Source organism: Neofelis nebulosa, chromosome 17 (genome assembly GCF_028018385.1).
Source record: "Neofelis nebulosa isolate mNeoNeb1 chromosome 17, mNeoNeb1.pri, whole genome shotgun sequence".
Taxonomy (NCBI): Eukaryota; Metazoa; Chordata; class Mammalia; order Carnivora; family Felidae; genus Neofelis; species Neofelis nebulosa.
In genome coordinates this window covers 8,628,534-8,640,044 of record NC_080798.1, presented here as the reverse complement: position 1 = coordinate 8,640,044, position 11,511 = coordinate 8,628,534, and the positions used below count along the sequence as shown (strand labels likewise).

General features: G+C 62.2%; 1 protein-coding gene across 1 annotated transcript in view; it reads left to right on the top strand.

The window, feature by feature from the left end:
* The first annotated feature begins 65 nt into the window (after positions 1 to 65).
* The window catches only part of PRR12 (proline rich 12), a 32,177-nt gene continuing 20,731 nt past the window's right edge, over positions 66 to 11,511 (top strand). Inside the window, exons 1-6 of the mRNA XM_058708171.1 lie at positions 66 to 636; positions 2,181 to 2,293; positions 3,326 to 3,487; positions 3,572 to 6,888; positions 7,437 to 8,097; positions 10,642 to 11,033. Coding sequence (XP_058564154.1) covers positions 551 to 636; positions 2,181 to 2,293; positions 3,326 to 3,487; positions 3,572 to 6,888; positions 7,437 to 8,097; positions 10,642 to 11,033 — 4,731 coding nt within the window. The 5' untranslated portion in view covers positions 66 to 550. The remainder of the gene's footprint in view (positions 637 to 2,180; positions 2,294 to 3,325; positions 3,488 to 3,571; positions 6,889 to 7,436; positions 8,098 to 10,641; positions 11,034 to 11,511) is intronic.

Sequence of the window (11,511 nt, the reverse complement as noted above, 5' to 3'; positions counted from 1 at the left end):
TTGCACGGGATTGTGGGAGGAAGCGGAGCGCAGCCAGACACCCCGCCGCCCGCCCCCCCTTCCCCTCCCCCCTCCCCCAGCCGCCTTGTGCAAAGATGGCTGCACCGTGAGCGCAGAGGAGGAGGAGGCGGCGGCGGCGGCGGCGAGAGAGCGAGCACCCAGCGCCCGCACCCACCCCGGGGCCGCCCGGGACGCCCCCTCCTGAGCGCGCTCCCTCCCTTCTCTCTTGCAAGCGCCGGGGCAAAGGCGGAGACAGCGGGGTCCCTCCTACCCCCCTTTCCCTCCAGGGGGAACCCCCCTTCCCCCCTCCTTGGCTCGGCGGCTGCACCCCCTCCCTTGCCCGCCCCTCCGCCCCTGCCCCCTCCCTCCCCAGCCCGGGGCCTTCCCGGGCCTTCGGCGGCTGCAAAGAAAAAAAAGAGAGAGAGAGAGAGAGAGAGAGGAAAAAAAAAAAGCAGCAGCGGAGGGAGCGGCGGCGGAGGAGAGCGCGCGCGCGCCCCCTCCCTCCCTCCCTCCCCCTCCCCCTCCCCCCAATTTCCACCGCGGCCAATTCATGGACAGGAACTACCCCAGCGCCGGCTTCGGGGACCCGCTCGGCGCCGGGGCGGGATGGAGTTACGAGAGGTCAGCGAAAGCTAGGTAAGGAGCTGAGGGTGGCCTGGAGGAAGGGGCCAAGGGGTGGGGGCCCAGCCCGGCCGGGCCTGGCCCGCCTGGCGAAGCGTGCATCGCAAACTCCCCTCCGGCTTGCAAGGGAGCGGCCTTCCTCGGTTTGCAACAACGCCGCCGCCCCAGTTTGCAAATTGCAAACTCCGCCAAAGCCAGCTCCGGCATGCAAAGGGAGAGATGCAGCGGGAAAATGGGGGTGCAAAACAATTTCGGACGGAAAGGCCCTGGGAAGGTGGGAGGGACTGGCGAAGCAAGGCCTGGATTTCCCCCCATCCTTGGATTCCCGGCTTGCTGATCCCTCCTCCCTGCATCCCGGGCTCTGCTCTTGCATAGGTGGGATGGAAAGGAGAATTAGAACGCAGACCTGGGGGGAGCCCCCCCTCCCGTCCTATTGTTCCGGGACTGCGCGAGGCCGCGCCACTCGGGCCCCCCCCCCCCCGAAATTCCGCGCGCAGAGTGGGCACGGGGCCCCGCCCCCTTCCCAAGCTGGGGTTCTGTGTGTGTGAGGGGGGGGGGGTCCTGGAATCTGAGACACGCCCCCTTGGGCTCCCCCACCCCCCAAAGGCAGAGAATCCTAGTGGATGGCGAGGAGCGGAGTATTTGACCTCTTGAGTCCCAGCCGTGAATTGGGGCCGTTGCATGGGAAGATTCAGATATTTCCCTGGTGTGTGGTTGTGTGCGTGAGCGTGGGCCCTGTTGGTGCTTAGTTGGCACCCTGCTCACCTGCGAATCAGCCCCCTTCCTGCTGTTTATGTCCTGCCTTCACTCTTCACCTGTCCCCAACCCCCCCACCTCCTGGGTTTCCCAGCATGGCTGGGCATGACCCCACATGTGTTAGGATTTTCCATTTGGGACTTCTCGCTCTGTATATTTCCTTCCCCACGGGTGAGCTGGATAGTCGTTTGCACACACACCTGGCTTTGCAAGGGCCCATGCATTTGAACCTCAACCCCGCGGGATGGACGTTGTTCATGTTCACACTTGTACCTGGTACTTTCCCCTAGTCCTATCCCCTCCCCACCCCCCATCCCAGCCTTTTGGGGAACAATCTACCTCCTGCTCCTGACTCGGGACCCTATATGAGGTTCAGGGCCATGTGTTCCCACGTGTCTGCATTAGAGTGGGCGTCCGTGTGCACCCCTCAGGTGGGCCCCGGGGCCTTGTGTCGTCCAGGGGATAGTGGGCTCGGTAGGAAGTCCATGCCTTTTGAATTTTCAACTTGGGGCACTTCCCTCTGACTCTTCACCCTTTTCTGTTTGCCTCGTCGTTGTGCATGTCTGTTTGTAAACGTGAGACTATCTGGGCTCTATTTATTGGGGCTTGAGTGGGGAATGTTTCATGGCTCTTTTCATTGGGTACCCCGGTTCCCTTGGTCTTCTTTCCTTTAGGGCCCAAGGTTCCTTAGGGATAACCCCCAGTCAGCTGTAAGATTCCCCCCACACCCCGGGGGATTTGCTGAGTTCCATTCTCCTAGGGTAGCTGCAGAGGACACCCTAACATCTCTCCCTTCCCCCCAGCTTGGTCTATGGCAGCTCCAGGACCTCGCACCCCGAGACCGACATCTTACACCGCCAGGCCTACGCGGCCCCCCACCCACTGCAAAGCTATGCCACCAACCACCACCCAGCAGGTACGGCCCCCGTCCCGCCCCGCCTGGGCTGGCCCTCCCTCCCAGGCAGCTGGTTGGCTGCTGAAAGTTCCACCCCTCCTAATTGGCCGTGCCCTGCGTCCTGGCCCGCCCCTTGCTGCCTCTCCTCTGATTGGTTGCCTCTGAGGCTGCTGGTCCCTGCTCAATTTCACGCTGGATTCGTCCACCCTTGTCTCTGGCCCCGCCTCTTTCGCTCCAATTGGCCCCGTCCCCTCAGCCCCCAAATCCCACCTTCTCTTCCAGGCTTTTCCTCCTGTCTATCCCACCCCAATCCTTTCCCTCTAGGTTTGCCCATCCTCTTGGCTCCTTGGCACTCTGAATTCGTTCTTCCTGATTCCTTTTCTTTCTGATTGGCTCTAAGTCTTTGGACCTCCCTGTTTTTCCTTGGGTCTGCCCACCACCTTGTTCTTTTCCCTGTAGTCCTACCTCTAATGATTCTGATTGGTTTCCTTCTTCCTGGGTGGACGTGCAAGTAGATTACATTATCCAATTTGATCCTTAACTTTCCTGGTTGGCTCCTTCCCTTGTCTCCTCTTTATTTTTTTTTTTTTTGTTTTGTTTTTTTTCTGGATCCTCCCACTTGAACTCAATCCCTTTAGACCTGCCCTCTTCCTACTAAGTGGCTCCAGTCATCCCATCTTTCCCCCTTCCTTGCTAGAATTGCCCAAATCCTTTTGTGTCTCCCTCCCCCTTCCACCAAGAACTCTGTCCTGTTGTGCCCACTTCCTTTGATTCTGGGTTTTTCTACTCTTTTGTTTACCTTTCCTCTCCTGGGCTCCCTGCCCTTACGATTGGACTACACTCCATCCTGCTTATTGCTTTCCTTTTTCCCCTTTGTTATCCTCTGCCCTGTCTCCTCAGCTTGGCTGTGTCCACTTTATCCCCTTGGAATCTATCTCTTTACATTTTCCAACCCTTTTCCCTGACCTGACTTGCTTTTGGCCTCTTCCTTTTCCCTTTCAACTTGGCCTTATACCCCACTTTGCTGACTCTAACCCCCTTGTCCTTGGCCAGGCCTCTCTGGACTCTTCGACACTGGCCTCCACCACGCGGGCTCAGCAGGGCCCGACGCCTCCGTCATGAACCTCATCTCGGCCCTGGAGTCCCGGGGCCCCCAGCCTGGCCCCTCTGCCTCCTCTCTCCTCTCCCAGTTCCGCAGTCCTTCCTGGCAAACAGGTAAGCCCAGCGCCGACCCAGGAGGGCCAGGGTGGGGCTGGCATGTGGTCCGCCCTGACCTGTGGTCTTCTCCGTCATCCCTAGCCATGCACACGCCAGGCCCCACGGAGCTCTTCATTTCGGGCGCCCTGCCGGGTTCCAGCACCTTTCCATCCTCCTCTGCCCTGTCGGCCTACCAGCACCCGGCTTCCTTCGGCAGCCGCCCCTTCCCAGTGCCCTCGTCCCTCAGCCTTCAAGATCCCCCATTCAGTCCCCCAGCTAACGGGCTCCTGTCCCCTCATGATGTGTTGCACCTAAAGCCCTCGCAAGCACCCACGGTGCCATCCTCACTGGGCTTCGAGCGCCTGGCAGGGGGCGGTGTCCTGGGGCCTGCTGGTCTCGGCCCGGCCCAGACCCCTCCTTACCGCCCCGGCCCTCCTGACCCACCCCCACCCCCCCGCCACCTCCCGACTCAGTTCAACCTGCTGGCTTCCTCTTCCGCTGCTGCCGCTGCCGCCGAGCAATCTTCCCCACAGCTCTACAACTTCTCGGGTGCTGCCCCGGGCCCCCCGCCACCCGAGCGGGCCCTGCCCCGCCAGGACACCGTCATCAAGCACTACCAGCGGCCGGCAAGTGCACAGCCCCCGCCGCCCCCGCCACCAGCCCACGCCCTCCAGCATTACCTGAGCTGTGGAGGCAGCTACTCCTCCATGGGCCACAGGGCTAACCTGGCCTGTAGCCCCCTGGGCGGCGGGGAGCCCTCCCCTGGTGCTGGCGAGCCTAGCAAGGCTGGGCCCAGCGGAGCCACGGCTGGAGCATCGGGCCGGGCTGCAGGCCCAGAGGCGGCTGGAGGAGGTGGGGCTGCGGGTGGCGCTGGAGGTTACCGCCCCATCATTCAGTCGCCCGGTTACAAGACAGGCAAAGGCGGTTACGGAGCAGCTGCGGGTGCTGCCAACAGGCCCCCCCCGCCCCGTTCAACCGCCACGCCCAAATGCCAGAGTCTGGGTGGGCCAGCAGCAGCCTATGCCACTGGGAAGGCCTCTGGGGCTGGCGGGGCCGGGGGCCAAGCCTATTCCCCTGGACAGCCCCAAGGGCTTCTAGGACCCCAGGCCTACGGGCAAGGGTTTGGAGGGGGTCAAGCACAGGACTTGAGCAAAGGCCCTAGCTACTCTGGGGGGCCCCCACAGCCCCCCGGTGGCCCCCCGCCTCCTGGCCTAGCCACGTGTCAGAGCTACTCCCCGGATCAGCTGCAGGGGCAGCTGTATGGGGTTCAGGGTGAGCCATACCCCGGGCCAGCTGCCCATTCCCAGGGGCTGCCCACAGCCAGCCCCTCGCTCAGCTACAGTACTGGCCATTCCCCGGCGCTCTCGGGTCACGGAGGTGGCTGGGGGCCCAGCTCCCTGGGGGGTGGCGGCGAGGCCAGCCCTTCTCACATCATCCGCCCACTGCAGTCGCCGCCTGCCCCCGGCCGCCCGCCTGGAGTCGGCTCTCCGGGAGCCCCTGGCAAATACCTGAGTTCCGTCTTGGCCTCGGCCCCTTTCCTGGCGCCTCCGGGAGCCGGCAGCTATGCAGCCGGAGCAGGTGGCTACAAAGGCAAAGGGGATGGCTCGGAGCTGCTGGCTGGCCCCGGCGGGCCTCCTGCCGAGCGCACGGAAGATGAGGAATTCCTCATCCAGCATCTCCTACAGGCACCCAGCCCCCCGCGGACCTCAGGGGCAGACGGCTTGGTGGGTGAAGATGGGGCAGCGGATGCCTCCAAGGGACTTGGGGGTAGTGGTGGGGCCGGGGGTCCACCGGGCACACCCTACGAGCTGGCCAAGGAAGACCCCCAGAGGTATCACCTGCAGAGCGTCATCCGGACGAGTGCCAGCCTCGACGAGGGTGCCACAGCAGCCCTGGAGCTGGGCCTGGGGAGGCTGAAGGAGAAGAAGAAAGGGCCGGAACGAGGTGGCGAGACACCCGAGGGGCTGGCCACCTCAGTGGTCCACTATGGGGCAGGTGCCAAGGAGCTGGGGGCCTTTCTCCAAAAGAGCCCGCCGCCCCCACCTCCCACAGCTCAGCCTGCCCAGCCCACACCCCACGGCCTCCTCCTGGAGGCCGGGGGCCCTGACCTCCCACTGGTGCTGCCTCCGCCTCCCCCACCACAACTGCTCCCTTCTGTCCTTAGCCACGCCCCCAGCCCCTCTCCCAGTGCCCCCAAGGTTGGCGTTCATCTCCTTGAGCCAGCCACCCGTGATGGGGCGCCCCAGGCACCCCCGCCGCCGCCCCCACCTCCGCCGCCCATGCCCCTCCAGCTTGAGGCCCACCTCCGAAGCCACGGCCTGGAGCCTGGTGCCCCCAGCCCCCGCCTGCGACCCGAGGAGAGTCTGGAGCCCCCAGGGGCCATGCAGGAGTTGCTTGGGGCCCTGGAGCCACTGCCCCCAGGGCCTGGTGACACTGGCGTAGGCCCACCTAATACCGAGGGCAAGGATCCCTCAGGTGCCTACCGCAGCCCCAGCCCGCAAGGCACAAAGGCCCCCCGCTTTGTGCCACTCACGTCCATCTGTTTTCCTGACTCCTTGCTCCAAGACGAGGAGCGCAGCTTCTTCCCCACCATGGAGGAGATGTTCGGCGGAGGGGCGGCAGACGACTATGGCAAGGCCGGGCCGCCTGAGGACGAGGGTGACCCCAAGGCGGGGACTGGGCCGCCTCCGGGCCCCCCTGCCTATGATCCCTATGGGCCCTACTGCCCTAGCCGGGCGTCTGGAGCTGGGCCTGAGACGCCGGGCCTGGGCCTGGACCCCAACAAACCGCCTGAGCTGCCCTCCACGGTCAATGCCGAGCCTCTGGGCCTGATCCAGAGTGGGCCACACCAGGCGGCCCCGCCACCCCCGCCTCCCCCTCCACCGCCGCCACCTGCCTCCGAGCCCAAGGGAGGCTTGACCTCACCCATCTTCTGCTCTACCAAGCCAAAGAAGCTGCTCAAGACGTCCTCCTTCCACCTGCTACGGCGCCGCGACCCGCCCTTCCAGACGCCCAAGAAGTTGTACGCCCAGGAGTACGAGTTTGAGGCGGATGAGGACAAGGCCGATGTGCCCGCTGATATCCGCCTCAACCCTCGGCGCCTGCCCGACCTGGTGTCCAGCTGCCGTTCCCGCCCGGCCCTTTCACCCCTGGGTGACATCGACTTCTGTCCACCCAACCCAGGCCCCGATGGCCCCAGGCGCCGTGGCCGCAAGCCGACAAAGGCCAAGCGCGATGGCCCACCCCGGCCCCGGGGTAGGCCCCGGATCCGCCCGCTGGAGGTCCCCACCACTGCTGGGCCAGCCTCAGCCTCCACACCCACTGATGGAGCCAAGAAACCTCGGGGCCGGGGCCGTGGTCGGGGCAGGAAGGCCGAGGAGGTAGGGGGCACACGGCTGGAGCCCCTGAAGCCACTTAAGGTGAGGGGGACTGGGGTCTGGATGGCTTAAGTTTTCAAGAAAGCGGAGGGTTGGGGCCACGGTGGAGGTTCTGGGGCGTGATGGGGGCTGTGGTTTACGTTCCTGAAACTTGTGAGGAAATGAATCTCTGGGCTGGGATTCCAGGCTTCCACTGTTGGAGGGATCTGAGAATTGACACTTTGGGGTCTGGAGGGAGGGAGGTACAGGGTATTGGAGCTTAGGTTTTTAGGTGCTAGGTCTTAAAGGACCAGCGATCGGGGGTTCCTAGATTCCTGCGTCTTGGGGGTGTGGGCGGAGGGTCTGGAGATTGGGTTCCTGGGCTGTAAGCAAAGGAGGATCAGGGAGCATCGAGGGAGGAACTCCAGTCCTGTTGTTCTGGAATCAGAAGGGGTCTGTGGGCTTGAATTCTAGAGTTCTACAGGCTGAAAGTGGGAATTTGACCTGAGTCTTAAGTGAGGGTTGGGGGCCTGCGCTCCTGCTTCTGATGGGGGAGGGGACTTGGGGCCCCAGATCCGTGGGTCCTGACTCCCCGTCGCCCCAATATCTAGATCAAGCTGTCTGTGCCCAAGGCCGGTGAGGGTCTGGGAGCCTCGTCAGGCGACGCTGTATCCGGCGCTGACCACAACAGCCTGGACTCCAGCCTGACTCGGGAGAAGATTGAGGCCAAGATCAAGGAGGTGGAAGAAAAGCAGCCAGAGATGAAGTCCGGCTTCATGGCCTCCTTCCTGGACTTCCTCAAGTCAGGCAAGCGTCATCCGCCACTCTATCAGGCCGGCCTGACGCCCCCACTCAGCCCCCCCAAGAGCGTGCCGCCCTCTGTGCCGGCCCGGGGCCTGCAGCCCCAGCCCCCTGCCGCCCCCACTGTGCCACACCCCCCGCCTGCCGGCGCCTTCGGGCTGGGGGGCGCACTGGAGGCGGCCGAGAGCGAGGGGCTAGGGCTGGGCTGCCCTTCGCCCTGCAAACGGCTGGACGAGGAGCTGAAGCGCAACCTGGAGACGCTGCCCTCCTTCTCCTCGGACGAAGAAGACTCTGTGGCCAAGAACCGGGACCTGCAGGAGAGCATCTCCTCAGCCATCTCCGCTCTTGATGACCCACCCCTCGCTGGGCCTAAGGACACTTCCACCCCAGATGTGCCCTCCTTGGCAACTGAGGCTTCAGTGCCAGGGCCTCCCCCACTCCCGGGGCTCCCTAGCAGCAATGGCACACCCGGTGAGCTCGGGGATGATGGTTTGGGGGCGGGAAGGGGCTTTCCTGTTGTTCAGGTCACAGGGTACAGTTGTGCAGGTTGTGCACTGTTTAAGGGACATTGTTCACGTAGATGAAGTAGATTCTCTTGTTTACGAAAGTAACTTGTTAATTGAGGGCAAACAGGTGTTTTTAGTGAGAAAGGTAGCATTTTCTAATTTGCCCACAGATGCTAAGTGGGCTAAAGGGCCCCAAGGTGGGCACTGGAGAATGTGGGAAATGGGGCAGGTTATAAGTGATAGGGACAGGTGGGTGACAGGGTACTGAGAGAGCTTTTAAAACTGGTGAGGATATGGAATCTGAGAAGGAGCTGGGATTTAGAGACGTATGGCAAAGGACAGAAAGGTATCTGGGGGTAGGGAGAGACTTGGGGAGGGTAGTTGAAAGAGACTGGAACATTGACTAGTTGGGTCTCATGGGGGAGGGGGCAGGAGGGAAAGGCAGGGTCTGGACGGTGTTCTGTCCTGAGAGAGGCTTTGGGCAAATTTTAAGGTGCTTCACTGGAGAGGGAATGAAGGCATTGATTCGGAGGAAGGCAGCGGGGGCAGTTAATGAGGGCTTGAGGGCTCAGAGGTGTCCTAAGGAAGGGAGAGCACTTCTAGGGGGTTGCAGAAGAGTGGGAAATGGAGAGTGAGGCTGAAGGGAGGCTGAAGGGCAGAGGTGAGAAGAAATGCCGGGGGCTTCTGAACAAACAGGGTGTCAGGGTTCGCTGAAATGGGAACGAGTATTGGGGTTCAAGAACCTTGGAAGGCTCATAGCTCAGGACACGGCTTGAGAGGAAGCAGTTTTAGGCATCAGGAGGGATTTTAAGGCAGTAGAGGGGGCCGTTAGAAAAGCCCTTGGAGAGTTCAGTGGAAAGTAGAGGGCATTAATGATCTTGAGAGTAGAGAGCAGTCTGAGGGAAGGGCAGGGAGAGCTTGTGGGGGGGAGGAGGACAAGACCCCCTGAGCAGGAAATGAGGAGGAAGAGGTGCAGAGTGAATGCTTGGGGAATTGGGACGGAAGGCGGAAGATGGGAGGTGAGGGCCAGCAAGGGCTTTGAGGCAACTGAGCGGTGTTTCTGGACTCAAATGGGCATGAGGCGTGGGAAATGGGTTTCAGGGGCTCAGAAGGTCCTCTGGAGCTGGGAAGGGGGTCTCCTGGAGGGACTTTGACCTAGCAGAAGGGCTTTGGGGGAGTTGAACTGTTGGCATTGGAAGGGACGTTCCGGAACAAGAGAAGAGGTGCAAGGGCTGGTGAATGGCATTTGGGAACTAGGAGCCACGTCAGGGCAGGGCAAGGAGCTTTGGAGGGACTTGGGGTGAGGGCAAGGGGGAGATGGACTGGGGTTGGAGACCGTTGAAGGATGAGGAAGGGTCTGTGGTGAGACAAGAGAGGACTGATTTTTTGTTTTTTAATGTTTATGCGTTTAGAGTGTATGTGCACGCAAGCAAGGGTGTGGGGGCAGAGAGAGAGAAGGAGAGAGAATCCAGCAGGCTCTGCAATGTCAGCGCAGAGCCCGGCGCAAGGCTTGATCCCATGAACTGTGAGATCGTGACCTGAGCGGAAATCAGGAGTCAGATACTTAACTGACTGAGCCACCCACGCGTCCCCAGAGAGGACTGGTTTTAATGGGGAGTGGGGGCGGGGGGGACATTGAGTAATGCTACAATACAAGGGACAGAAGGGGAGAGTATTTAGAGACTGGGAAGAGGGGTGGGGACAGAGCACCACATTTGGGTGGGAAGGCTTATTAGGACACTGGAGAGAGAAGTTAAGGGAATAGTCTTCCTTTGGCCTCCTCAGGCAGAGGTGGGTAGTAAAAGTCCCAGAGCGGGGCGCCTGGGTGGCTCAGTCCATTAAGCGTCCAACTTCGGCCCAGGTTATGATCTCACAGCTCATGAGTTCGAGGCCCTGCATTGGGCTCTGTGCTGACAGCTCAGAGCCCGGAGCCTGCTTGGCATTCTGTGTCTCCCTCTCTCTGCCCCTCCCCCGCTCCCCCGCGCGCTCGCTCTCTCTCTCTCTCAAAAATAAATAAAAAATCATTAAAAAATAAATAGAAGTCCAGGAGGGGAAGGGCACCTGACTGGCTCAGTCTGTGAAGCAGGAGACTCTTGATCTCAGGGTTGTGGGTTCCAGTCCCATCTCGGGTGTAGAGATTACATAAAAATAAAATCTGGAAAAAAAATAAGGAAAGTCGGGGAGGGGACAGGCGACAGGTAAGCAGCCTCAGGAGCCCTGATTAGGAGGAAGGGCAAGAGCAGAAGAATAAGAAGTGGAGGTGAGCGGGATTTGCAGCAGAGATGGGTGTTAGGGTGCTCGGTGGAGAACAGTTCCCATTGATCAGGAGGGATGTGGGGGTGCACAGCAGGAAGGGGGCTGGCTGTGTTGGGACGCTGGAGAGGAGGGTGGGGGCTGATACTGATTGACAGGGACAGCGGCCTTGAGGGACCTGCGCGGTGAGGGCCGAGGGGGCCTCGCGGTGCCGGTGCGGTGCGGTAGTCCGCCCTGACGCCCCTCTCGCCCCCAGAGCCCCCGCTGCTGGAGGAGAAGCCCCCGCCCTCGCCGCCCCCCGCCCCGACGCCGCAGCCACCGCCGCCGCCACCCCCACCGCCGGCCCTGCCCTCGCCGCCCCCGCTGGTGGCCCCCGCGCCCAGCTCGCCGCCCGCCCCGCCGCCCCTGCCCTCGCCGCCCGCCCCGCCGCCGCCCCCGCCGGCCGCCCCCGTGCCGGAGGAGCCCCCTGCCCCGTCCCCCGAGGAGCCCGAGCCTCCGGACGCCCGGCCCCTGCACTTGGCCAAGAAGCAGGAGACGGCAGCCGTGTGCGGGGAGACGGACGAGGAGGCGGGCGAGAGCGGCGGGGAGGGCATCTTCCGGGAGCGCGACGAGTTCGTCATCCGCGCCGAGGACATCCCTTCCCTCAAGGTGAGTCCCCGGCATGGCACGCCGGGCCCGGGGGTTTGGTCCCTCAGCGGCTATGGAATGCCTGCCGGGTGACAGGCCCCGAATCCACAGGCCGATGGGGCCAGAGCATCCAGAGGACCTGCGGGGCTCTGAGATGCGGGGGGCGTGTGTGTCCCATAAAGGAGAGCGATGGTTAACATTTATTGCAGGTATTGTGGGGGCTGGGGTTCCAGGAGGCAGGTCCTGGTCTCGGTGAAGCTTCTAATTTAATGGCACAAGCCAAGAGAGTGGTGACTTGGCGAGGTATGCCGTGTTGGTGGACGCGTGTGGAATCGACAGAATATACCTGTGAATGAGCGCGCTCCCCGAGGTAGTCTGTAAATTGAGTAGCCAATGATTTGGGAGCGTGAGGCCACATCTTAAACGCTTTATGCAGATCGCCGCGTTCACTGCTCCCAGTTACGCTACTCCAGAGGTTGGCAAACTGGCCTGGATGGGC